Genomic DNA, 23,915 nt, shown 5'->3' with positions numbered 1-23,915 from the left:
TCTGATCTGGGTTAACAACATATCCAAAAATCACCCAGATCCGAGCAGGGGTTCCCAAATTCCATTGAAGTCACATTTGGCCGGCCGCAAGCATGGCTTTCCTGCCCAAAACAGTTCCACAGATTTAAGCTGTGCGGCCGGTCTGTCTTCTCCTTCAAAGTTAGTATGGGCCATAATCCTGGGGCAGGAGGCTGGCAAACAGCCCCCTCCAAAACGCAGTGGGGAGGTTGGTTTCGCCACACCGATATCTATGGAAGAGGTCTCTGACACTATCAGATCCCTACAGTCAGGAAAGTCGCCTGGACCAGATGGTTATACAGGGGAATTCTACAAAGTACTAAGAGGAGAACTAGTACATATTTTGAGGGAAGGTTTTAATAAAGTGCTGGGAGGTCAGGTGCCTTCGTTAACTAATAATACAGCTCACATTCGCCTCTTACCAAAGCCGGGAAAAGATCCTCTTCTACCATCTTCATACAGGCCAATATCCCTAATAAATGTTGACCAAAAATTCTCAAAAATCATGGCTACTAGACTGGCAAATATGTTGCCGGACCTGATAGGTCCCTCACAGGTAGGCTTTGTGAAAGGAAGATCGGCAGTTTTCAACATAATAAGGGTAATGGCAGTACTAGACTATGCCAATAGACAACAAACAAATTCCAGTTCCTTGGCATTATTAACGATAGATGCCGAGAAGGCATTCGATAATGTGAGCTGGGAATGGTTGGCGAAGGTCCTAGACTCCATGAATATCAGGGGTGCGTTCAGAACGTATTTATTAGCGTTATATACAGACCCAAAAGCGCAAATAGCGTTACCAGGGTTTTTATCGAAATCTTTTCCACTACTTAAAGGAACTAGACAGGGATGCCCCCTTTCCCCACTATTGTTTAATATAGCGGTAGAACCTCTTGCAAGATACCTAGAACAATCTGATGTATTTGAGGGGATTCAAATAGGTACACAGGAAGTGAAAATATCTCTTTGCTGATGACATCATACTTTTCTTGGCTAATCCCCAAAAGGACATAGGCAAAATAATTGAAGTAATAGAAGACTTTGGGAAGGCGTCAGGTTTTAAAAATCAACACTAGTAAGTGCGAACTGCTATATATAGGGACTCCAAACCCGAGAAGGCCAAAGGTCATCCAGGGATGCCCAATTTCAATAGCCAAACAATACATCACATACTTGGGAATTAAAATTGGGCACTCACCTCACTCACTTTATAACCTAAACTATACACCCCTAATAAAACAAATTACCCAGGACCTGAACAGGTGGCAAAATTTACCTTTATCACTCTTGGGCAGATGCCATTTGATAAAAATGGTCAGCTTCCCTAAATTATTATACCCTATGCAGATCTTACCTGTACTGATCCGACACAAGGACATAAAAATGTTGAATGGCGCTTTCGCACAATTTGTGTGGTCAAAAAAAAGAGCAAGAGTGGCATTAAAAACCTTATCCTTACCTTTGGAGAAGGGAGGGGTGGGCTTCCCAGATATAAGACGGTACAACTTGGCAAGCCTTTTCAGACATTGCAAAGATTGGTTGGCACAGACATCTGACTATTCTAACATTAAGCTAGAAAGAGAATTAGTTAAGGGTTGGGATCTGGGTACGCTTTTGCACACCAAATTAGCATCGTTGCCCGTAGACATTAAATCCGTGGTGACAGTGAGAGACACAATAGTTGCTTGGAAGGAGGTGAGGAAGCTGTATAATTTACCCTTTTTGGCTTCTAAATCTATGCGACTCTGAAGTCACCCTGATTTCGTAATAGGAAGCCAAAATAAATTATTTGGTTTATGGAAAGATAGGGGAGTTGTGTTGTTTCGCCACTTCCTCCATGATGGAGATCCAAGATATCTAACTTTCCCGGAAATGCAGGAAAAGTTTCGGCTACCAATGGGGCATGAACTACAGTATTATCAACTCATACATTTTTGTAAAAGCAGATTAAGAGATGTAAGTCGCGAATGTTCTTCAAATAGTTTTGATATATTACTCAAACAGTTGGGGAATAAGGTGTCACTATTGGAAATATATAAACATCTGAGGGATAGAGAGAATGATAAAGCCTTTGGCCAACTATGTAGGGGATGGAAGACGTTGTTGGGGGAAGAAGATTGGAAGGATAAAATTATGCATGGTTGGTTGAAAACCAGGAAGGCAGTAGCTTGTGAGGGATGGAGGGAGTCACAATTAAAATTGATTCACAGAGCAATATATGCCTTTAACATCCCATACTCAGGTGTCAACAAGGCCAGATTGACCGAATGTCCTAAATGTGGTACTCCTAAAGCTACCCTTGATCACTGTATTTGGCTTTGCCCAAAAGGTACGTCTATTTTGGGAGTGGATTTTATCGTGGATCAAAGACACTTGGCAAATAGTATTGCCCTGTGAACCGGGGGTGATATTATTTCATGTTTTTCCGGAAAATGTTAGGATACCAGGGTTAGTGGATGGAGCGTTACTGGTAGCTTTGAGATGTCTATCACACAACTGGTTAGTCCCTCAGACACCTTCAGAAGGAGAATTCCAGAGGCAAATGAGACACAATTTACTGATGGATCGGCTGGAGGCAGAGGCACATAAAAATCAGAAGTCAACCAGATTCTTAGACAAATTGAATGCTTTTATTTCTAAACATCTGTCTACAGAGGATATTAAACTCTCTTATGACAAATTTCCAACATACAGAGTGGTATCTGATGAGTAAATTGAAGGTAGAATAGGGACATAAAATGTCGGCAACATACACACAGGTATATAAACGAAGGAGTCATGGCCGTATTCAGATGGAAAAGGGTTTGGGGGTGGGGGGAGGGAAAGATGTTGAGGGATTATTATATGTGTATTCTCTTGTCTTTGTAAAATGGATATTATTTCTGTATACATGTATTGTTGACGAATGAGCTTGTCAATATTATCCATATGCTTTTGGAAACGTTCGACTTAAAATTTGAATAAAATGTTGAATAAAAAAAAGAAAAAGAAAGCCAGGACAGAAAGTGCCACCTAGGCTGTAAGTTTCACCGGCTCCTCTGCACCAGTGTGACCTATCATGTCATCCTCCAGTGCCAGCACATGGTACCAGCAGTGGCTGGCATCACCTGTTACAACAGCCCGACTCCCCAGGCTCCTCACCTCCTTGATCTTGTCCCGCTTCTGCTTGACATCCGGATCCGCATGGCTACTTGCCCACCACTCCTATAGGCTCTTTGAAGAACACTCCACACTGAAAGGCAGCAGAATGCTGACCGGCATATCAGCTGGACGCGCACACAAAGTTTCCCTCAGCGGAGTGCAGCAAGGTACGGACCGGCGGGTGACCACAGAGCAGTGAGTTAGCAAGCCCTTCACTCCCGCTCCATGGTCACATGACAAACTAATTCTTGATGCAAAAAATTAGCAGAGGATTTTTTTGTGTCGAATTACTCGATTCAATCGAGTAATCGTTTCAGCCCTAGTTTGGTACTTAAAAAAATTTAATACTGGAATACCCCATTCAGGTATTTGCACTAGCATTTTGGCTTTCCATTTCTGAGATCCGTTCAGGGCTCTCACAAGCGGTCCAAAACGGATCAGTTTTGCCCTAATGCATTCTGAATGGAAAAGGATCCTCTCAGAATGCATCAGTTTGCCTCCGTTCAGTCACCATTCCGCTCTGGAGGAGGACACCAAAACTGCCTGCAGCATTTTTCTATCCGCCATGTGGTGCGGAGCAAGACGGATCCATCCTGACACACAATGTAAGTCAATGGGGATGGACACGTTTTCTCCGACAACAGAAAACTGATCCGTCCCCCATTGACTTTCAATGGTGTTCATGACAGATCAGTCATGGCTATAGAAGACATAATACAACCGGATCCGTTCCTGACGGATGCATGCGGTTGTATTATTGTAACGGAAGGGTTTTTGCAGATCCATGACGGATCTGCAAAAAACACTAATGTGAAAGTAGCCATACATGCATTTAAAATTCTGCATACATATCTTTCTTATATCAGACAGTTGACCCCTATATGCAGAATGGTATAGTCCATGTATCAGTCCTACGTAATGCATCCATAGCCTAGCAAACATGGCATCTTTACACCCTGACATTCAGTAAGCAATAGTGTTACATCACATACATGTGGTCAGCTAGCATACAGGACACATTCATGTGATAAGTAAATAGGACTAGTCGTGGAATAATTTTAATTGTGGTTTTTACAGTAACTACATCAGTGTGTGCATGTCTCTAGGTGATTTGTAAACTGACTTCCTGTCTCTAGTTGATGTTGTCATATGTTAATAAAAAAAAATGAAACAGCTCTGCTTCTAAACACTGACAGATATGATGAGATGCTGCATGTAGTAATAGTGTATATAAATATACATGTTCTGTTCCCAATACACTACCAATCATCCTGAATAGGGCCTTACTGTTTTTTGGGTTTTTTTATGAGAGGATACTGCATGGATATAATAAAGGTTTTGCAGCAAAATTTTAGGCTACTTTCACACTAGCGTTTTACTGGATCCGGCAGGGTTCAGCAAAAACGCTTCCGCTACTGATAATACAACCATCTGCATCCATTATGAATGGATCCGGTTGTATTATCTTTAACATACATAAGACGGATCAGTCATGAACTCCACTGAAAGTCAATGGGGGCGGATCCAATTTCTATTGCGTCAGAGAAAACTGATCCGTTCCCATTGACTTGCATTGTGGATCATGACTGACCTGTCTTGCGCCACATCCCAGGACGGAAAGAAAACCGCAACATGCTGCGGTTTGCTCTCTGGTATGAGAATGGAACAGAATGCATTATGGAGCACTACGTTCTGTTCAGTTACGTTATGTCCCTATTGACAAAAAATTTGGGACAAAATGGAAGCGTGGAATGACAGATCTCAATACTAGAAAATATTAACGCTAGTGTGAAAGTAGCCTTAAGCACATGCATATTAGGCCGATGAGAGGTTAAGGGGGGACACGGCAGCTAATTTAAACAGGTCTGGCAGTGGCCCTGGGACACCGCCCTGCTCTTGTGAAACAATGGGACAGGAAACAGGGGAAGGGGAAGGGGAAAGGGGGTGTACGGACAGCCGAACATAAAATAATATAAAAGGGTCCATCTGTTACAATAATACAACCGGATCCGTTCATAACGGATGCAGATGGTTGTATTATCAGTAACGGAAGCGTTTTTGCTGAACCCTGCCAGATCCAGTAAAATGCTAGTGTAAAAGTAGCCTTAGAAAATTGTTCAACATCCTATTCGCAATAACGCAACTCCATTACATTTTTATGGTGTTCACTGTATGGTAATAATGACATTTTAATTTTATTCTGCAGGTCAGTATAATTATGAAGATATCCAATTTATATGGGTTTTATTATGTTTTACTATTTAAAAAAAAAAAATGCACTAATTTTTAAAAGATTGCTTTGTGCCGCCGTATTCTGACATAACTTATTTTTCTGCCAACGGAGGTGTGAGGACTCATTATTGGGGCTGAGCTAGAGATTTTATTGATTATTTTGGGATAAATGGAACTTTTTGATACATTTTATTCAATTTTTTTGGGGGAGGCAAGGTGACCAAAAAAAGACAATTCTAGCATTGAGATATAGAGAGAGATATATATATATATATATATATATATATATATATATATATATATATATATATATATATATATATACATACATACACATACATACATACATACATAATACACACACACACACACACACACACATACACTCACCTAAAGAATTATTAGGAACACCAAACTAAAACGGTGTTGGACCCCCTTTTGCCTTCAGAACTGCCTTAATTCTAAGTGGCATTGATTCTACAAGGTGCTGATAGCATTCTTTCGAAATGTTGGCCCATATTGATATGATAGCATCTTGCAGTTAATGGAGATTTGAGGGATGCACATCCAGGGCACGAAACTCCCTGTAACGGTCACGTCCACACACACACACAGGGGGAAGGGTAGTGACCACTGCGCTCCACCCTCACCCCTGGCCCTACCTACTTGCCTCACGAGTCCTGATGACAGGGGACAACTGGACGGCAGTCCCTAACTTAGGATATGTGCAGGGAAGACAGACAAGACAAAATACGGAACATGAACGGACCGGGTCAGAACCAAGAGAGCTACGCAGTACAACGGATTAAGCAAAGAATGGTCAGGAGAAGCCGGGGTCAAATACCAGGAGAGTAGCGAAGTACAAGAGGAGTCCAAAGAGAGTAGTCAGGTGGGAGCCGAGGTCACAATACCAGGATGTATGCGCAGTACAGGAGGAGCAGGCAGAGGATCGTCAGGGAACAGGATCAGGTAAATATTCAGTAGTCCAACAAATAGCCAGGAACCTAGAAATTAACAGGCAACCTGTAGCCAGCAGGCTGCCTGTATTTATAGTGGGGAGTGAGGGTCATGTGACGTGGCCAGCGTCACATGACCGACAGACCAACCAGTCGAGCACTGAGTGATCAGCTCGGCGCTCAAGGCAGACTAGGAGCAGGGAGCCACCCAGCTAGTAAAGCCGCCCTGGGAATGAGGTCAAACACAGAACCTCATTCCAAAAGCTAAGCAACAGTTCTGCGGGCAATGGGGGACCGAGTGCACCTTCGGAACCCCGTGACACTCCCATTCCACCACATCCCAAAGATACTCTATTGGGTTGAGATCTGGTGACTGTGGGGGCCATTTTAGTACAGTGAACTCATTGTCATGTTCAAGAAACCAATTTGAAATGATTCGAGCTTTGTGACATGGTGCATTATCCTGCTGGAAGTAGCCATCAGAGGATGGGTACATGGTGGTCATGAAGGGATGGACATGGTCAGAAACAATGCTCAGGTAGCCCGTGGCATTTTAACGATGCCCAATTGGCACTAAGGGGCCTAAAGTGTGCCCAGAAAACATCCCCCACACCATTACACCACCAGCCTGCACAGTGGTAACAAGGCATGATGGATACATGTTCTCATTCTGTTTACGCCAAATTCAGACTCTACCATTTGAATGTCTCAACAGAAATCGAGACTCATCAGACCAGGCAACATTTTTCCAGTCTTCAACAGTCCAATTTTGGTGAGCTCGTGCAAATTGTAGCCTCTTTTTCCTATTTGTAATGGAGATGAGTGGTACCCGGTGGGGTCTTCTGCTGTTGTAGCCCATCCGCCTCAAAGTTGTGCGTGTTGTGGCTTCACAAATGCTTTGCTGCATACCTCGGTTGTAACGAGTGGTTATTTCAGTCAACGTTGCTCTTCTATCAGCTTGAATCAGTCGGCCCATTCTCCTCTAACCTCTAGCATCCACAAGGCATTTTCGCCCACAGGACTGCCGCATACTGGATGTTTTTCCCTTTTCACACCATTCTTTGTAAACCCTAGAAATGGTTGTGTGTGAAAATCCCAGTAACTAAGCGGATTGTGAAATACTCAGACCGGCCCGTCTGGCACCAACAACCATGCCACGCTCAAAATTGGTTAAATCACCTTTCTTTCCCATTCTGACATTCAGTTTGGAGTTCAGGAGATTGTCTTGACCAGGACCACACCCCTAAATGCATTGAAGCAACTGCCATGTGATTGGTTGACTAGATAAATTGCATTAATGAGAAATAGAACAGGTGTTCCTAATAATTCTTTAGGTGAGTGTATACACACACATACACAGGTGAAACTCGAAAAATTTGAATATCATGCAAAGTTCATTTATTTCAGTAATTCAACTTAAAAGGTGAAATATATGAGATAGACTCATTACATGCCAAGTGAGATATTTCAAGCCTCTATTTGTTGTAATTTGGATGATTATGGCTTACAGCTTATGAAACCCCAAAGTCACAATTTTGAGGTACCCTTTGCTCAAGGGATATGGATTAATTAGCTGACTAGAGTGTGACACTTTGAGCCTAGAATATTGAACCTTTTCACAAAAATCGAATTTTAAGCTGCAATTCCTTTTAATTTGCATTACTGAAATAAATGGACTTTTGCACAATATTCTAATTTTTCGAGTTTCACATACATACATATACACACACATATATATATCTCTACACACACACACTGCTCAAAAAAATAAAGGGAACACAAAAATAACACATCCTAGATCTGAATTAATAAAATATTCTTCTGAAGTACTTTGTTCTTTACATAGTTGAATGTGCGGACAACAAAATAACACAAAAATAAAAAAAATGGAAATCAAATTTTTTAACCCATGGAGATCTGGATTTGGAGTCACACTCAAAATTAAAGTGGAAAAACACACTACAGGCTGATCCAACTTTGATGTAATGTCCTTAAAACAAGTAAAAATGAGGATCAGTAGTGTGTGTGGCCCCCCTCCCCAGTCCATAGCATCAATGCCTTCGTCTTGCAGGAACTGCTGACACACTCCAGCCACATGAAGTCTAGCATTGTCTTGCATTAGGAGGAACCCAGGGCCAACTGCACCAGCATATGGTCTCACAAGGGGTCTGAGGATCTCATCTCGGTACCCAATGGCAGTCAGGATACCTCTGGCGAGCACATGGAGGGCTGTGCGGCCCTCCAAAGAAATGTCACCCCACACCATTACTCACCCAATGCCAAACCGGTCATGCTGGAGGATGTTGCAGGCAGCAGAACGTTTTCCACCGAGTCTCCAGACTCTGTCACGTCTGTCACATGTGCTCAGTGTAAACCTGCTTTCATCTGTGAAGAGCACAGGGAGCCAGTGGCGAATTTGCCAATCTTGGTGTTCTCTGGCAAATGCCAAACGTCTTGCACGGTGTTGGGCTGTAAGCACAACCCCCACCTATGGACGTCGGGCCCTCATATCACCCTCATGGAGTCTGTTTCTGACCGTTTGAGCAGACACATGCACATTTGTGGCCTGCTGGAGGTCATTTTGCAGCGCTCTGGCAGTGCTCCTCCTGTTCCTCCTTGCACAAAGGCGGAGGTAGCGGTCCTGCTGCTGGGTTGTTGCCCTCCTACGGCCTCCTCCACGTCTCCTGATGTACTGACCTGTCTCCTGGTAGCGCCTCCATGCTCTGGACACTATGCTGAAAGACACAGCAAACCTTCTTGCCACAGCTCGCATTGATGTGCCATCCTGGATAAGCTGCACTCCTTTATTGGGGGTGTCTTGCTAATTGCCTATAATTTTCACCTGTTGTCTATCCCATTTGCACAACAGCATGTGAAATTGATTGTCACTCAGTGTTGCTTCCTAAGTAGACAGTTTGATTGACTTGGAGTTACATTGTGTTGTTTAAGTGTTCCCTTTATTTTTTTGAGCAGTGTATATACATACACACATATATCTCGCTCTATCCACCAACGTCACGTTGCACCACAGACTGTCCAGGAGTTGGCAGATGCTTTAGTCCAGGTCTGGGAGGAGATCCCTCAGGAGACCGTCCGCCACCTCATCAGGAGCATGCACAGGCATTGTAGGGAGGTCATACAGGCACGTGGAGGCCATACACACTACTGAGCCTCATTTTGACTTGTTCTAAGGACATTACATCAAAGTTGGATCAGCCTGTAGTGTGTTTTTCCACTTTAATTTTGAGTGTGACTCCAAATCCAGACCTCCATGGGTTGAAAAATTTGATTTCCATTTTTAAATTTTTGTGTGATTTTGTTGTCAGCACATTCAACTATGTAAAGAACAAAGTATTTCAGAAGAATATTTAATTAATTCAGATCTGGTGCAGCACCCCATCACTCTCCTTCATGGTCAAATAGTAGGGGTGCACCGAAATTCCGGCAGCCGAAAATATCGGCCGAAAATGCACCTAATCCATTTCGGCCGATATTGTTACATATCGGCCGAAAATATAGGGTGTGGGATTTGTCACCCACCAAGTAGCTCACCATCTGCGGGCGGGCGCCGGGCGGGCGGTTTACTTTAAGTCACTGCATCTTTATTTTACCTTACAATCGTGACGCTCCAGTAACAACTCTGCAGGCAGAGCGGCGGGCGGCCTAACGTCACTTACTCACGTGACGCGCCTGCTCCGCCTCCTTCATTCATAAAGTGGGCGGAGCAGGTGCGTCACGTGAGTAAGTGACGTTACGCCGCCCTCCGCTCTGCCTGCAGAGTTGTTACTGGAGCGTCACGATTGTAAGCTAAAATAAAGATGCAGTGAGTGATTAGTCTGCTGTGAGCAGCAGGGCCGGGGCTGTTATGGGTAGGGGGATCTGTGCACTGTTATGGGGAAAGGGATCTGTGCACTGTTATGGGGAAAGGGATCTGTGCACTGTTATGCCCATAACAGTGCACAGATCCCCTTCTCCATAACAGTGCACAGATCCCCTTCTCCATAACAGTGCACAGATCCCCTTCTCCATAACAGTGCACAGATCCCCTTCTCCATAACAGTGCACAGATTCCTCTCTCCATAACAGTGCACATATCCCCCTCTCCATAACAACGCCACCCACAGATCCCCCTCTCCATAACAGCGCCACCCACAGATCCACCTCTCCATAACAGCGCCACCCACAGATCCCCCTCTCCATAACAGCGCCACCCACAGATCCCCCTCTCCATAACAGCGCCACCCACAGATCCCCCTCTCCATAACAGCGCCACCCACAGATCCCCCTCTTCATAACAGCGCCACCCACAGATCCCCCTCTTCATAACAGCGCCACCCACAGATCCCCCTCTCCATAACAGCGCCACCCACAGATCCCCCTCTCCATAACAGCGCCACCCACAGATCCCCCTCTCCATAACAGCGCCACCCACAGATCCCCCTCTCCATAACAGCGCCACCCACAGATCCCCCTCTCCATAACAGCGCCACCCACAGATCCCCCTCTCCATAACAGCGCCACCCACAGATCCCCCTCTCCATAACAGCGCCACCCACAGATCCCCCTCTCCATAACAGCGCCACCCACAGATCCCCCTCTCCATAACAGCGCCACCCACAGATCCCCCTCTCCATAACAGCGCCACCCACAGATCCCCCTCTCCATAACAGCGCCACCCACAGATGAATTTCATTCATGAAAAAGAATTATTAATAAAATCATTAAAAAAAAAGTATTTTAAAAGTATTTGGGCAAAAAGGCAGTTTCGGTTTCGGTTTTCGGTCAAGGGCATCCTGAATTTTCGGTTTCGGTTTCGGACCAGAATTTTCATTTAGGTGCACCCCTATCAAATAGCCCTTACTTTTCGGCTGACTGACTGACCTTCATTTCTTAAAGTAACGATGGCCACTTGTTTTTCTTTACTTAAAATTTGTATTATGGCAATAAAAAAGCAGCTAACAGTCTATTCAGTAGGACTATCAGCTGTGTATCCACCTGACTTCTCCTCAACGCAACTGATGGTCCCAACCCCATTTATAAGGCAAGAAATCCCACTTAATAAACCTGACAGGGCACACCTGTGAAGTGAAAACCATTTCAGGGGACTACCTCTTGAAGCTCATCAAGAGAATGCCAAGAGTGTGCAAAGCAGTAATCAAAGCAAAAGGTGGCTACTTTGAAGAACCTAGAATATGACATTTTCAGTTGTTTCACACTTGTTTATTAGGTATATAATTCCACATGTGTTAATTCATAGTTTTGATGCCTTCTGTGTGAATCTACAATTTTCATAGTCATGAAAATAAAGAAAACTCTTTGAATGAGAAGGTGTGTCCAAACTTTTGGTCTGTACTGTATATATATATATATATATATATATATATATATATATATATATATATATATATATGTGGGGTTTTGCTCTGGTAGACAGGCCAGCGGACACAGTATAAAGGCAATCACAAAGTCTTTAAAGGGAACTTACCTCCTAAAACCATCCCAAGCCGCCAGCAGTGTGTTTCTGATGATACCTTTCTTCCTGAAGGCAGATGCGGCAAAAGTACTGAAAACGTTGTTTTATCCCCTGCCGGCGCGCTTCGCCGCACATGCTTGAAGACAAGGAGGCAGCGGCCTCCTTGCTTCAAGTCACGGTAACAGCGAAGGGGCAGGGAAGGGGGCGCGGTTACCGTGACTTGAAGCAAGGAGGCCGCTGCCTCCTTGTCTTCAAGCATGTGCGGCGAAGCGCGCCGGCAGGGGATAAAACAACGTTTTCAGTACTTTTGCCGCATCTGCCTTCAGGAAGAAAGGCATCATCAGAAACACACTGCTGGCTACATGCAGGTACTGCTGGCGGCTTGGGACGGCTTGGGGAGGTGACAGGTTCCCTTTAACTTAAACAGTTCGGTGTTTATTCACACATAAGGAAAAACAAAATGACAGTTTGCCGTCTTGGTGTTCATTCACACCATGCAATGTCCATAGAACAAAATCTTCACCTGGTTAGCAGTTTTCCACCCGCAGTCCACAGCAGGCTTTAGGGGCCTATTTCCCAGCATGCAGCTCTCAGCCCTTTAGCACTGCACAAATCCACAGGTACCAAAACACAGACTCCCCAGCTTCTCTGTCAGATGGAGGATAAACCACCACCAGCTGAGACTGCTGGCTGGATTTTACGGTATATAGGCCAAAAAGACAAAACTACCAGCTCTTACCTCACCTACAATCTTTTGATTGCTTGTACTATGTACTGTAACACTTATATTGTACAATTACAGTACAAAGCAGAATCAATTCACTAAAGAGTTAAAATTGCTTTTTCTCCAGAATTAGGCTCCATTCACACGTCCGCATTCGTTCCGCAATTTTGCGGAACGGGTGCGGACCCATTCATTTTCTATGGGGACGGAATGGATGCGGACAGCACACAGTGTGCTGTCAGCATCCGCATTTGCGGAGCACGGCACCGATCTTCAGGTCCGCAGTTCCGCAAAAGATAAAACATGTCCTATTCTTGTCCACAGCTTGCGGACAAGAATAGGCATTTCTATAGGGGTGCCGGGCGGGTGTGTTGCGGATCCGCAATTTGCGGGTCCGCAACACAACACGGACGTGTGAATGGAGCCTTAACCAACGAATCACCAACAGAAAGGTAACATTACATCCAGCTGAGCTAGCCCTACAAGGCAGAGTGCGTGAATCGTGAATTCCCTGGTGGCCGACTCCCTTTCAGAGTTCTACTGACTGAATGCTGAAGACTACTAATTGTAAGGGTCCATTCAAACGTCTGCAAGTGTTTTGCGGTCTGCAAATTGCATATCCGCAAAACATGGACACCAGCCACGTGCTTTCTGCATGCGAAAGGAAGTGCGGATGGCGAAAGGAAGTGCGGATGGCGAAAGGAAGTGCGGATGCCGACAGCACACTGTGCTGTCCGCATCTTTTCCAGCCCCATTGAATATGAATGTGTCCAGATCCGTTCCGCAACATTGCGAAACTGATCTAGATCCATTTCGCAGACGTGTGAATGGACCCTACAACAAAGAAGCAAGCTTTTCAGACTGTCTTCAGCTGCATGCCTTTAAACTGCAGAGATGGAGTACAGAACATGATTGCTTATGCGTGCATGTATAAAATATTTACTATTGTAGTAAACTGTAAAAATATTTTATCATTTTAGGCATAAATTGGCCAAACTTTTTAATCCTTGATAGCTATAACTATCTCAGAAAATGATCAATCACTGAGTAGTACCACCCACAAGACTCCTAAGCCTAGATTAAATCAGAGGTTTCAAGAGCACGTCATCATGATCAAATTTTTTATTTTATTTTTTAATACCAGGCATACTGCCTGGCAGAGTTGATCTTGTTGAATAAAAAGCCCTCTATAATTTTCACTTTTATTTTTAGGCAAATAATTAGGTGATCAGAACACTGAGGGTCAGGGCACAGATTCCCCTCCTCAGTCTCCACTCCTCCTCATGGCCAGATTGACAGGGCCAGATATTCCTTACTGTTCAGATGCACTGCCCTGAAATCTTACGCATGGGTGGTTGATCTCAGGAGGATATAACCTGTGAGATCTGTAGTGCACAAGTGCTGATGACTGCATCACCGCTTGCGCAGTGCAGATCTCAGAGCGAGGACATCAAGAGGTGGCTCCTATGCCCCGTGTGTCCAATCCGGGCATAGGTGCCTTACTAAGTAGGCTAACAGTATTCAAACTGCAATTCTTATTTTAGCCATCAGATGGCAGGCCAGAATAAGAAATGAGCAAAATAAGATAATAAATTCCTGATAAACCAAAATTAAAAAAAATAAAAATGTAATAAGCTCATATATGAGGCACATAATGATCACAAAAAAATAAAAATAAAAGAAGTTTAAAAAAATAAAAAAAATATATAAAAGTTTAAATCACCCCCCTTTCCGTATAATTAAAAAATAAATACATAAATAACAAATATAAACATCATGGGCATCACCGCGACCAAAAATGCAGTATAAAAAAAGTTATGGGGGTCAGAATATGGCAATATAAAAAAAAAAAAAATTCAAATTCCACCCCATTTGGATTTTTTTTTTTACAGCTTCCCACAACATTTTTTGCCATAATTAATGGTGGCATTAGAAAGTACAACTTGTCCCGGAAAAAATAAGCCTTCATACAGCTATGTGATCAGAAAAAAAAAAAAAGTTATGGCTCACGGAAAATAGGGAAGAAAAATGAAAATGCAAAAATGAAAAAAACCTCCGGTAGCCAAAGGGTTAATGATGTTCATGATAGGTTACTAGATAGAGCTCAACAGCCTGCGTCTTCTACTACTGTAGCAAACGCTATTCAAACACTTATGTTATTCAAACTTAATTTGACCACCAAAATAAATTTTTTAGATGTTTTTTTTACTTGAAACTTTTTTCTTGTTTTAGGTTTAACATGGGGAAAACGGTTGATTCTTATTGAAAAGTAATTTTTTCTTTAATTATAGCTTTTTATTTCTTAAATATTTTAAAGCGGACACAAGAATTTATTACTACAATGGGTTCCCTATATTGTGACGATTGTTTTGATATATAACATGTATAGGTTTGAGTGAACAGGGTGACTGTTTCTGTAAAGGTACTTTCACACTAGCGTTTTTCTTTTCCGGTATTGAGTTCCGTCCTAGGGGCTCAATACCGGAAAAAAAAACGCTTCAGTTTTATCCTAATGCATTCTGAATGGAGAGTATTCCGTTCAGTATGCATCAGGATGTCTTCAGTTCAGTCCATCTTCCTTTTTCTGGACGGATTCATTTCCATTGAAATATATTAGTGCGAGATCCGGCATTAACGGATCCGTTCTTCCGGTCCGCATGTGCAGACCTTTAAATCTGTAAAAAAAAAAAAAAAAAATTTGAAATACCGGATCCTTTTTTTCCAGATGACACTGGAGAGATGAATCCGGTATTTCAATGCATTTGTCAGATGGATCCGCATCCGGATCCGTCTGACAAATGCATCCGTTTGCGTCCGGAATCCTCTGACGCAAGTGTGAAAGTAGCCTTAGCAAACCCTTTCAATTTTTTTTTACTTATATTTATTATTATTATTTAGATTTTACTTAATTTTTTTTGGCCACATAATATGGGACCCAAGAGGTCATTAAAAGACCTCTGGAGGATCCTTTTTTTTTTTTTTTAACTTGCACTGTTTGCACTGTAACTGGGGCATCCACAAGAGCCCCAGTTATAGGGGAAAAACAGCCTCCTGTGACCACTTGGACTAATAGAGGAAGCGGCTCTGGAGAAGGCAAGAGTGGTAATAAACCACTCATGTCCTCTCCTCAGGATCCCCGCTGTATCTGTCAGCCGGGACCCGACCTGTTCCTGCTAGATTGCACTAGCGGCACTGCCTTTTCAAGCAGCTGATTGTCAGAACTGGGAGTTGGACATTGATGAGCTATTCTGAGGATCAGTCATCAATATTGTGAAACTAGACAAACCTCTTTCAAAGTGTAATTAGCATCCAAAGTACTTAACCACTAGTGAGAAAAAGATAACTTGTAATTATTGAGCATTCTCACACAGCAAGTGTCCTAGATGTGCAAAACAGAGTCTGTTTTATTTTTACTATTTACAGGTAGTTTATAAGCAGATTGGTTGCTGTGATCAACAAAGTCACTTCTTTTCCGAGATATTTCTGACATGCATGGTATAATTTATTTTACACTTTTAAAAGGACAAAATAAAAAATAAAATTCATCGATATAAACCTTACTTGAACAAACGAAGCTTTTCCTCCATTGCAGTACACAATTTGCTCTGTCTCAACAAAATTTGCTGCATGTCCTTCAGAATCAATACCTAATATTTAAAGCAGAATACAAAGCAGTTTAAACAGAAAAGAAAGGATATGGACACCATTCACATGGAAAAAAATATTTAACATTTATGTTAACTGTTAACTTGAGTTACAAAGTTGTTTTGGCTGCAGTCTTTAATCCTTCATTTACTTTCTACCCCATCTACCCCCTTGCAACCTGCAGCTAGTTTCAGACTTTTTTCATGCAAACGTATCCCTACAGGTAATACATGTCGGTTGTTTAGGTCTGTATGTCTAGGATGCTCCTGCATTTACTAGCTCTCATGCACAAAAATGTTATCCATTTACTGATTTTTCCTTCTACAGCCTGAGAGGGTTTTCCCCTCCATTGTGCTAAAGACACTTATGTGTGATTCTCCCCCCGCTCTCCATTGTGCTTTCCTCCCTATCTGTACACTAATACATTTCAACCTGTGTGATCTGCCCTTCCTGAAGACTTGGATGCTTCCGCCCTCTTCACACACTGTCATATTCCACAACTATCAGGAGAACAAGAGCCGAATTAGCAGGTGCAGGACATCAGGCGCTATCAGTCATCGTTGAGGTCAATGGGTAGGTAAAAAAAAAACGGAGCACCTTAAAGCGAGTCTGTCACCTACATTTAGCATCTTTAACTAATGCTAAAGGTACTAAAATGTTGTTTAAACCATACCTTTGGTAGCTTTACTGCCGTTTCTGATCCCCATAAAATGAAGTTTTTTTGATATGCGACACAAAGTGCCCAGATGGGCGTTATCAACCTTTCAAAGAGACCAAGCCTACTTGTTCTGTTGCTGCCAATTCCACACCCTTGCCGCCGTATCCCACTGGCTTGCGATGCCACTATTGCCCTCTCCCTCTGCCTACCAGGTCACCTTTTTGCTTGTTCCAAATCTTGTGAAGGTGCAGATAAGAATTTGTTCTGTACCTGCAGTACATAAGTGGGCATCAGCCTCCTTGTATGTACTGATGTCCACAGTTTGTACTGCAGTATGCAGGCAGATTCCCGATCTGCACCTGCACAGGATTTGGAGCGCGCACAACAGAGACACAGTAAGCAGAGGGGAGAACAACGGTGGTGTCGCAGCACGAAGGGACAGAGTTGCAAGTGGAACGAAGAGACGGGCTGGGGCGCATAAAGACTGTTAAAGCCCAACTGTACACTTTGTGCATCATTTGCATATCAAACAAACTTAAGTTTCGGGGGTTCAGAAACAGCAACGTTTTAGGTCACAACAGTAGCTTAAAATGGATTACAGGTGCGAAAGTGTAACCATCATTTCAGTTTATTTTTTTTATATAGTGTAGAACAGGGATGCTAAAGCCTATGTACACCTTTTTTTATTATTGCATTTAACTTACTTTTGGCTAAAAATCATATTTGCAATTGGCCTTTATTAAAGATGACCTTTCATGGGTCCAAACATTATAAACTAAGTATCAGGACACGTAGGGCATAGTGCAGGGCTCTAACTGCACTTACAATTTTTTCTGGGCACCACTCTGTTCGCCCGCTGTATTCTCCCGCCTGGAATGCTAATTTTAGCATCGGAGCAATGAGGAGGAGACCGAGTCTTTCTCCGTGGGCTTCTCTTTCTCCCTGGCTATATCGCTGTCCATTCGCAGCGGAGAGCGTCACAGCCAGGGAGAAGGTGAGTTTTTTTTTCTCCCTGGCTGTGACACTCTCCGCTGCGATTGGACAGCTCTACAGCCAGGGAGAAGGAGACGCCCACGGAGAAAGACTCAGTCTCCTCCTCATTGCTCAGATGATAAAATTAGCATACCAGGCAGGAGAATAGGGAAAGATGTGTAAAAGTGTCTTCTTAGCAAAACTCTGGGCATTGCTAACGAGAGTCTGTCTTCAGCGTTCTACTGAGCGCAGAAGACGCCTGTGTGTAACAAGTCAGATAGGAATGGTGACAGACAATGATAGTTAGGGCACATGTACATAGCCAGTGACAAGAGGCAGGTAGCCTCTGTAGGATATACACAGGCGTCTTCAACACTCAGTCAGTTAGAGCTTTGCTAAGAAGACTCTATACACTATGTTTTCTAGTACAAAGAAACATCTTTCCCTAATAAAGTATATTACAAAAATATTTAACATCCATTTGAATCCAGAGGAAAAGCAGACAAATAACGCATATTTGTTAGCGTTCGCGTTTTTGAGTTCAAGTGTGTGTTTGTATTAAGTGTGTGACTTTAGATTCACGGACTTTAGGACTACAGTAAGTTAGATTCTTATCACTGCACTGTATTGTATTTTTCTCTTTTCTTGCGTAATCCCCACTTTGTATGTGTTCCATTATTGACAGCGCAGTCCAGTGCACATTTTGTCTAATGTATGCAGTCTTGGAACAGCTGTTTGAGGTTGAATATCTTTGTTCAAAATGTGAGAAAATTGCCTGTTTGGAATTGTACATCGAGTATCTAAATGAGCGAATTTCAACACTGAGAAGCATTGACAATTTGGAAAAGAGTTTGCTGCTCACTGAGCAAGCACTCTTTAGTGTAGATGTGGGGTAGGGTGGTAGCGAGGAGGCTCAGTAAAGTGAGGTAGCTAACTGGGTAACAGTTAGAAAGCAGGGTAGAGGAAAGAGTGCTAGCCGTGATCTGACACACCCCAACAAGTTTGCACGGTTGGCAGATGAGGAGTATGTCAGTTCAGGGAGAGCACTGCTGCAGACAAGAGAATGCCAAATGCAAAGCAGTAATCAAAGCAAAAGGTGGCTACTTTGAAGAACCTAGAATATGACATATTTTTAGTTGTTTCACACTTGTTTGTTATGTATATAATTCCACATGTGTTAATTCATAGTTTTGATGCCTTCATAGTCATGAAAATAAAGAAAACTCTTTGAATAAGAAGGTGTGTCCAAACTTTTGGTCTGTACTGTATATCTGGACTTCTCCAAAGCATTTGACACTGTACCGCATAAAAGGTTAGCATATAAAATGAAAATGCTTGGACTGGGAGAAAATGTCTGTATGTGGGTAAGTAACTGGCTCAGTGATAGAAAACAGAGGGTGGTTATTAACGGTACATACTCAGATTGGGTCACTGTCACTAGTGGAGTACCTCAGGGGTCAGTATTGGGCCCTATTCTCGTCAATATATTTATTAAGGATCTTGTAGAAGGCTTGCACAGTACAATATAAATTTTTGCAGATGACACTAAACTGTGTAAAGTAACTGACACAGAAGAGGACAGTATACTACTACAGAGGGATCTGGATAGATTGGAGGCTTGGGCAGATAAGTGGCAGATGAGGTTTAACACTGACAAATGTAAGGTTATGCACATGGGAAGGAATAATGCAAGTCACCAGTACATACTAAATGGTAAAACACTGGGTAACACTGACATGGAAAAAGGACCTAGGAATTTTAGTGAACAGCAAACTAAGCTGTAAAAACCAGTGTCAGGCAGCTGCTGCCAAGGCCAATAAGATAATGGGTTGCATCAAAAAGGGCGTAGATGCCCGTGATGAACATATTCCTACCACTTTACAAATCACTAGACAGACCACACATGGAGTACTGTGTACAGTTCTGGGCTCCAGTGAACAAGGCAGACATAGCAGAGCTGGAGAAGGTACAGAGGAGGGCAACTAAAGTAATAACTGGAATGGGGGGACTACAGTACCCTGAAAGATTATCAACATTAGGGTTATTCACTTTAGAAAAAAGACAACTGAGGGGAGATCTAATTAATATGTATAAATATATCAGGGGTCAGTACAGAGATCTCTCCCATCATCTATTTATCCCCAGGACTGTGACTGTGACGAGGGGACATCCTCTGCGTTTGGAGGAAAGAAGGTTTGTACACAAACATAGAAAAGGATTCTTTACGGTAAGAGCAGTGAGACTATGGAACTCTCTGCCTGAGGAGGTGGTGATGGTGAGTACAATAAAAGAATTCAAGAGGGGCCTGAATGTATTTCTGGAGTGTAATAATATTACAGGCTATAGGTACTAGAGAGGGGTCGTTAATCCAGGGAGTTATTCTGATTGCCTGATTGGAGTCGGGAAGGAATTTTTTTCCCCTTAAGTGGGGAAAATTGGCTTTTGCCTCACAGTTTTTTTTTTGCCTTCCTCTGGATCAACTTGCAGGATAACAGGCCGAACTGGATGGATAAATGTATTTTTTACTCCTTATATATTATGTTACTATGACCCTACACAATATAAAAAATAAAACAGAAACAATAAAGGTTCCAGATTCCATTTAGGCACTGTTGTAAAATCTGGTTAAATGGCCCAAAATATATAATATTCTGGAGGTATAGCCTAGACATTAGGGCTGAAAGGATTACTCGATTGAATTGAGTAATTCGACACAAAAAAATCCTCGATGCAAATTTTTTGCATCGAAGATTTGTTTATGTCACATGACCACAGAGCGGGAGTGAAGCGCTTGCTATTACTCCCGCTCCATGGTCTCTCGCTGTCCCGCAATACTCACCTTTCCAACAGGGGGCCTCCGGACACTACACCGCACATCTATGGTCCCGTGCTGCACTGACCTCCTGACGTACGCACGCCATGACCTGACGCGCTGTGTGACGTCAGACGATGGAGTGTCGGCGGCGCCCCTGCTGGAAAGGTAAGTTGGTGTGACTAAGGCCGGGCACCCAGAGTGCACAGTGTCATAGTAACCAATGACGCTGTGCACTCCGGGTGTCAGGAGGAGCAGGGGGGAGATAATTTCACAAGGGGGGGAGAGCTGCTGGCAAAAGGGGAAGGGTGGGGAGCTGATGGCTCTGGGGGGAACAAAGGGTGTTGGGGACTGATGGCAGGTGGTCTGATAAGTTTTTATAAAGGAAAACAGTCTATTAATTCATTGTTTTCTTATTAGAATATTCGATTAATTGTAAAAAAAATTATCGATAGAATACTCGATTTCTAAAATAATAAATAAAATAAATCGATTACTCGATTTCTAAAATAATAGTTTACTGCAACCCTACTAGACATACTTTATGAAACTGTATATTGGTATTATACTTTTTTTTTCTTATAGTAGATGCTGTTATATTGAAAAACAGTGAAATGAATTCGTTTGGTATGTACGGTGTGAGCATTTCCCTGCATATACACTGAAATGTTTACGGAGTGTTCTATTCAAAGTCTTGTTTAATGACACTTTGAATTAAACATGGATAAATATAGAAGGATGAAACAATGTCATGTAACTTTATTAGGATAAGTACTATACCTCTAACATAGTATCTTACTCCAGCTCGAAAACAACTTCTTCTAGAGATGAGAATCCAATCAAAGTATTTTCCATTAATAGAACAGGAATGTATCGCAATAACTGGAAACAGTTGAGAAAAACGTGAAAATGCAGGAACATTCAACAAACCTAACACAAAGTGCTTTATTTACAGGCAAATTTTACAACAACCCAAAGATTGCAGCAAAACTCCTTTCTATTAAAAGGATTTTTTACTGGATTTAAATACAAGGGACCTACAGTATCCTTAGTCATCAATAACAATCAAAAACAGGTCAGTGCAACTCCCGTCCTCTGCAACAGTCGGCTCATAGAAGTTGCTGTTGCACACTGGAACCAGCACAGCTCGGTACCCATTACACTGTGTATGGAGCTGTTAGAATGAGCTGCTGCACACCAAAACATCAGCTGATCATGCTGGTGTCAGGACCCCTACTGATCTGCTACTGATGACATAATCTAAAGTAAAAGGTGATTTCTGCTGCCCTGATAGCAGGATATAATAGAAAGGGGGGGGGGGGGGGGGGTATGGCTGAAACGATATATAGGTTTAAATGATTTAGAGCAGGATTTGTGAGTAAGGCAACTTTCCGGTATTGAGATCAGTCATAGGATCTCAATACCGGAGAAAAACACTTCCGTTTTGTCCTCATTCATTGTCAATGAGGACAAAATGTATCTGAACAGAACTGAGTGCTCCAAAATACATGCAAGTCAATAGGGACGCATCTGTTTTCTCTGACAATAGAAAATGGATCCGTCCCCCATTGACTTTCAATGGAGTTCATGACTGATCCGCCTTGGCTATGTTAAAGATAATACAACCGGATCAGTTCATAGCGGATGCAGATGTTTGTATTATCAGTAAAGGAAGTGTTTTTGCTGAGCCCTGCCGAAGCGTGAAAGTAGCCTTAAAAGCACAGTAAATCCTGACCGGACTTGTAACATACCCGATTACCATGCCCACAAAGGATGATTGATGGCTCTCCCTTTATCAGTGTGTGTATAGAGTAGGATGTCAGTCATGCTCTGTGGGTGCAGTAGTCATGAGAGGATTTCCTTGGATTTTTACTCAGATTCCTATTCCAATCATATAAAGCCATTACTATGTGCTCCGTGAGTTCTGTGACAAGCAGCTGAGAATCACGTGGCAGGATTATGCAATGCGGCTTTCATCCGTGAAGCTGGTACAAGAGACGCTCACTGAAACCATGGGGGTCATTTATTAACCGATATACGCCGCTTTGTGGCATATATCTGTCTCCGATTGCTCCACAAAGACTATTTGCGCTGCAATCTGTAACTTTTCCCCCTCTCATCCCAGGTCTAAAAAGGGGGGCATGGCATGGGAAGGGGGCGCATTTACCATTTTCTACACCTGTTTAGGAGTAGAAAATGGTGTAAATCTACGCCAGCAAGAGAGCTGGCATAGATTTAGACAGGCGGTGGATACGGCGAAGTTATGTAGAGGCCGGCGCCTCTACATAAATTCAGCACATCCACCTATTAAGACCGGCTTCTAAAATACTGGTCTTAAATGACCCCTCATGTGTTTCACCTACACAAGCCCCTGGTGTATAAATCCATTATTTCTTCAGGTTTTTAATCCAAATCAGGATGGACAAAGGAAGAGAAAGTACAAAGATTTTACTTCTCATTTTTAAACCATTCCTCGGTATGGCTTCAAAACTGCATACCAATCTGTATGTGTACAGGCAGCATTATACTGTATCAGTTTGGCTACTTTCACACTAGCGTTCGGAGCGGATCCGTCTGATGTTTCATCAGACGGATCCGCTCCGATAATGCAGACGTTTGCATCCGTTCAGAACGGATCCGTCTGCATTATTACTTAGAAAATTTTCTAAGTCTGAAAGTAGCCTGAGCGGATCCGTTCAGACTTTACATTGAAAGTCAATGGGGAACGGATCCGCTTGAAGATTGAGCCATATGGTGTCATCTTCAAGCGGATCCGTCCCATTGACTCACATTGTAAGTGTGGACGGATCCGCTCGCCTCCGCACGGCCAGGCGGAAACCCGAACGCTGCAAGCAGCGTTCAGGTGTCCGCTCACTGAGCGAAGCGGAGGCTGAGCGCTGGCAGGCGGATGCATTCTCAGTGGATCCGCCTCCACTGAGAATGCATTGGGGCCAGACGGATGAGTTCGGGGCCGCTCGTGAGCCCCTTCAAACGGTGCGCACGAGCGGACACCCAAACGCTAGTGTGAAAGTAGCCTAAGTTTGCTATATGCCTCTTACCCCTTACCGACAATATACATTGTGAAACTATATCCTCTATCAAAATTAATACTGGTAATATTTAGTCATTATATTTCAAAGGATACATCCATGAATGACTGGAACTGCAAATTTATGAATCTGTAAATGAATATAAAAAGCAGATTTACCAAAAATACGTTTATTCATTTATTTATATGAAGTAGACTGGACAGCAGCAAGACGGCCGACTGCTATGGTACT

The 23,915-nt window shown here is 42.9% G+C and overlaps 1 protein-coding gene across 2 annotated transcripts in view; it reads right to left on the bottom strand.

Annotated features, from left to right (window-relative positions):
- SACM1L (SAC1 like phosphatidylinositide phosphatase) overlaps window positions 1-23,915 on the bottom strand; it is a 168,685-nt gene that overhangs the window by 57,064 nt on the left and 87,706 nt on the right. For both annotated transcript variants that reach the window (XM_040432192.1, XM_040432193.1), the window contains 3 exons: window positions 23,780-23,813; window positions 21,415-21,516; window positions 16,109-16,194 (listed from right to left, as the gene is read on the bottom strand). In XM_040432192.1, coding sequence (XP_040288126.1) covers window positions 16,109-16,194; window positions 21,415-21,516; window positions 23,780-23,813 — 222 coding nt within the window. The remainder of the gene's footprint in view (window positions 1-16,108; window positions 16,195-21,414; window positions 21,517-23,779; window positions 23,814-23,915) is intronic.

This window comes from Bufo bufo, chromosome 5 (assembly GCF_905171765.1).
Source record: "Bufo bufo chromosome 5, aBufBuf1.1, whole genome shotgun sequence".
Lineage (NCBI taxonomy): Eukaryota > Metazoa > Chordata > Amphibia > Anura > Bufonidae > Bufo > Bufo bufo.
Note: the sequence above shows the minus strand (reverse complement) of the source record. Positions and strands in the feature narration are given on the sequence as shown.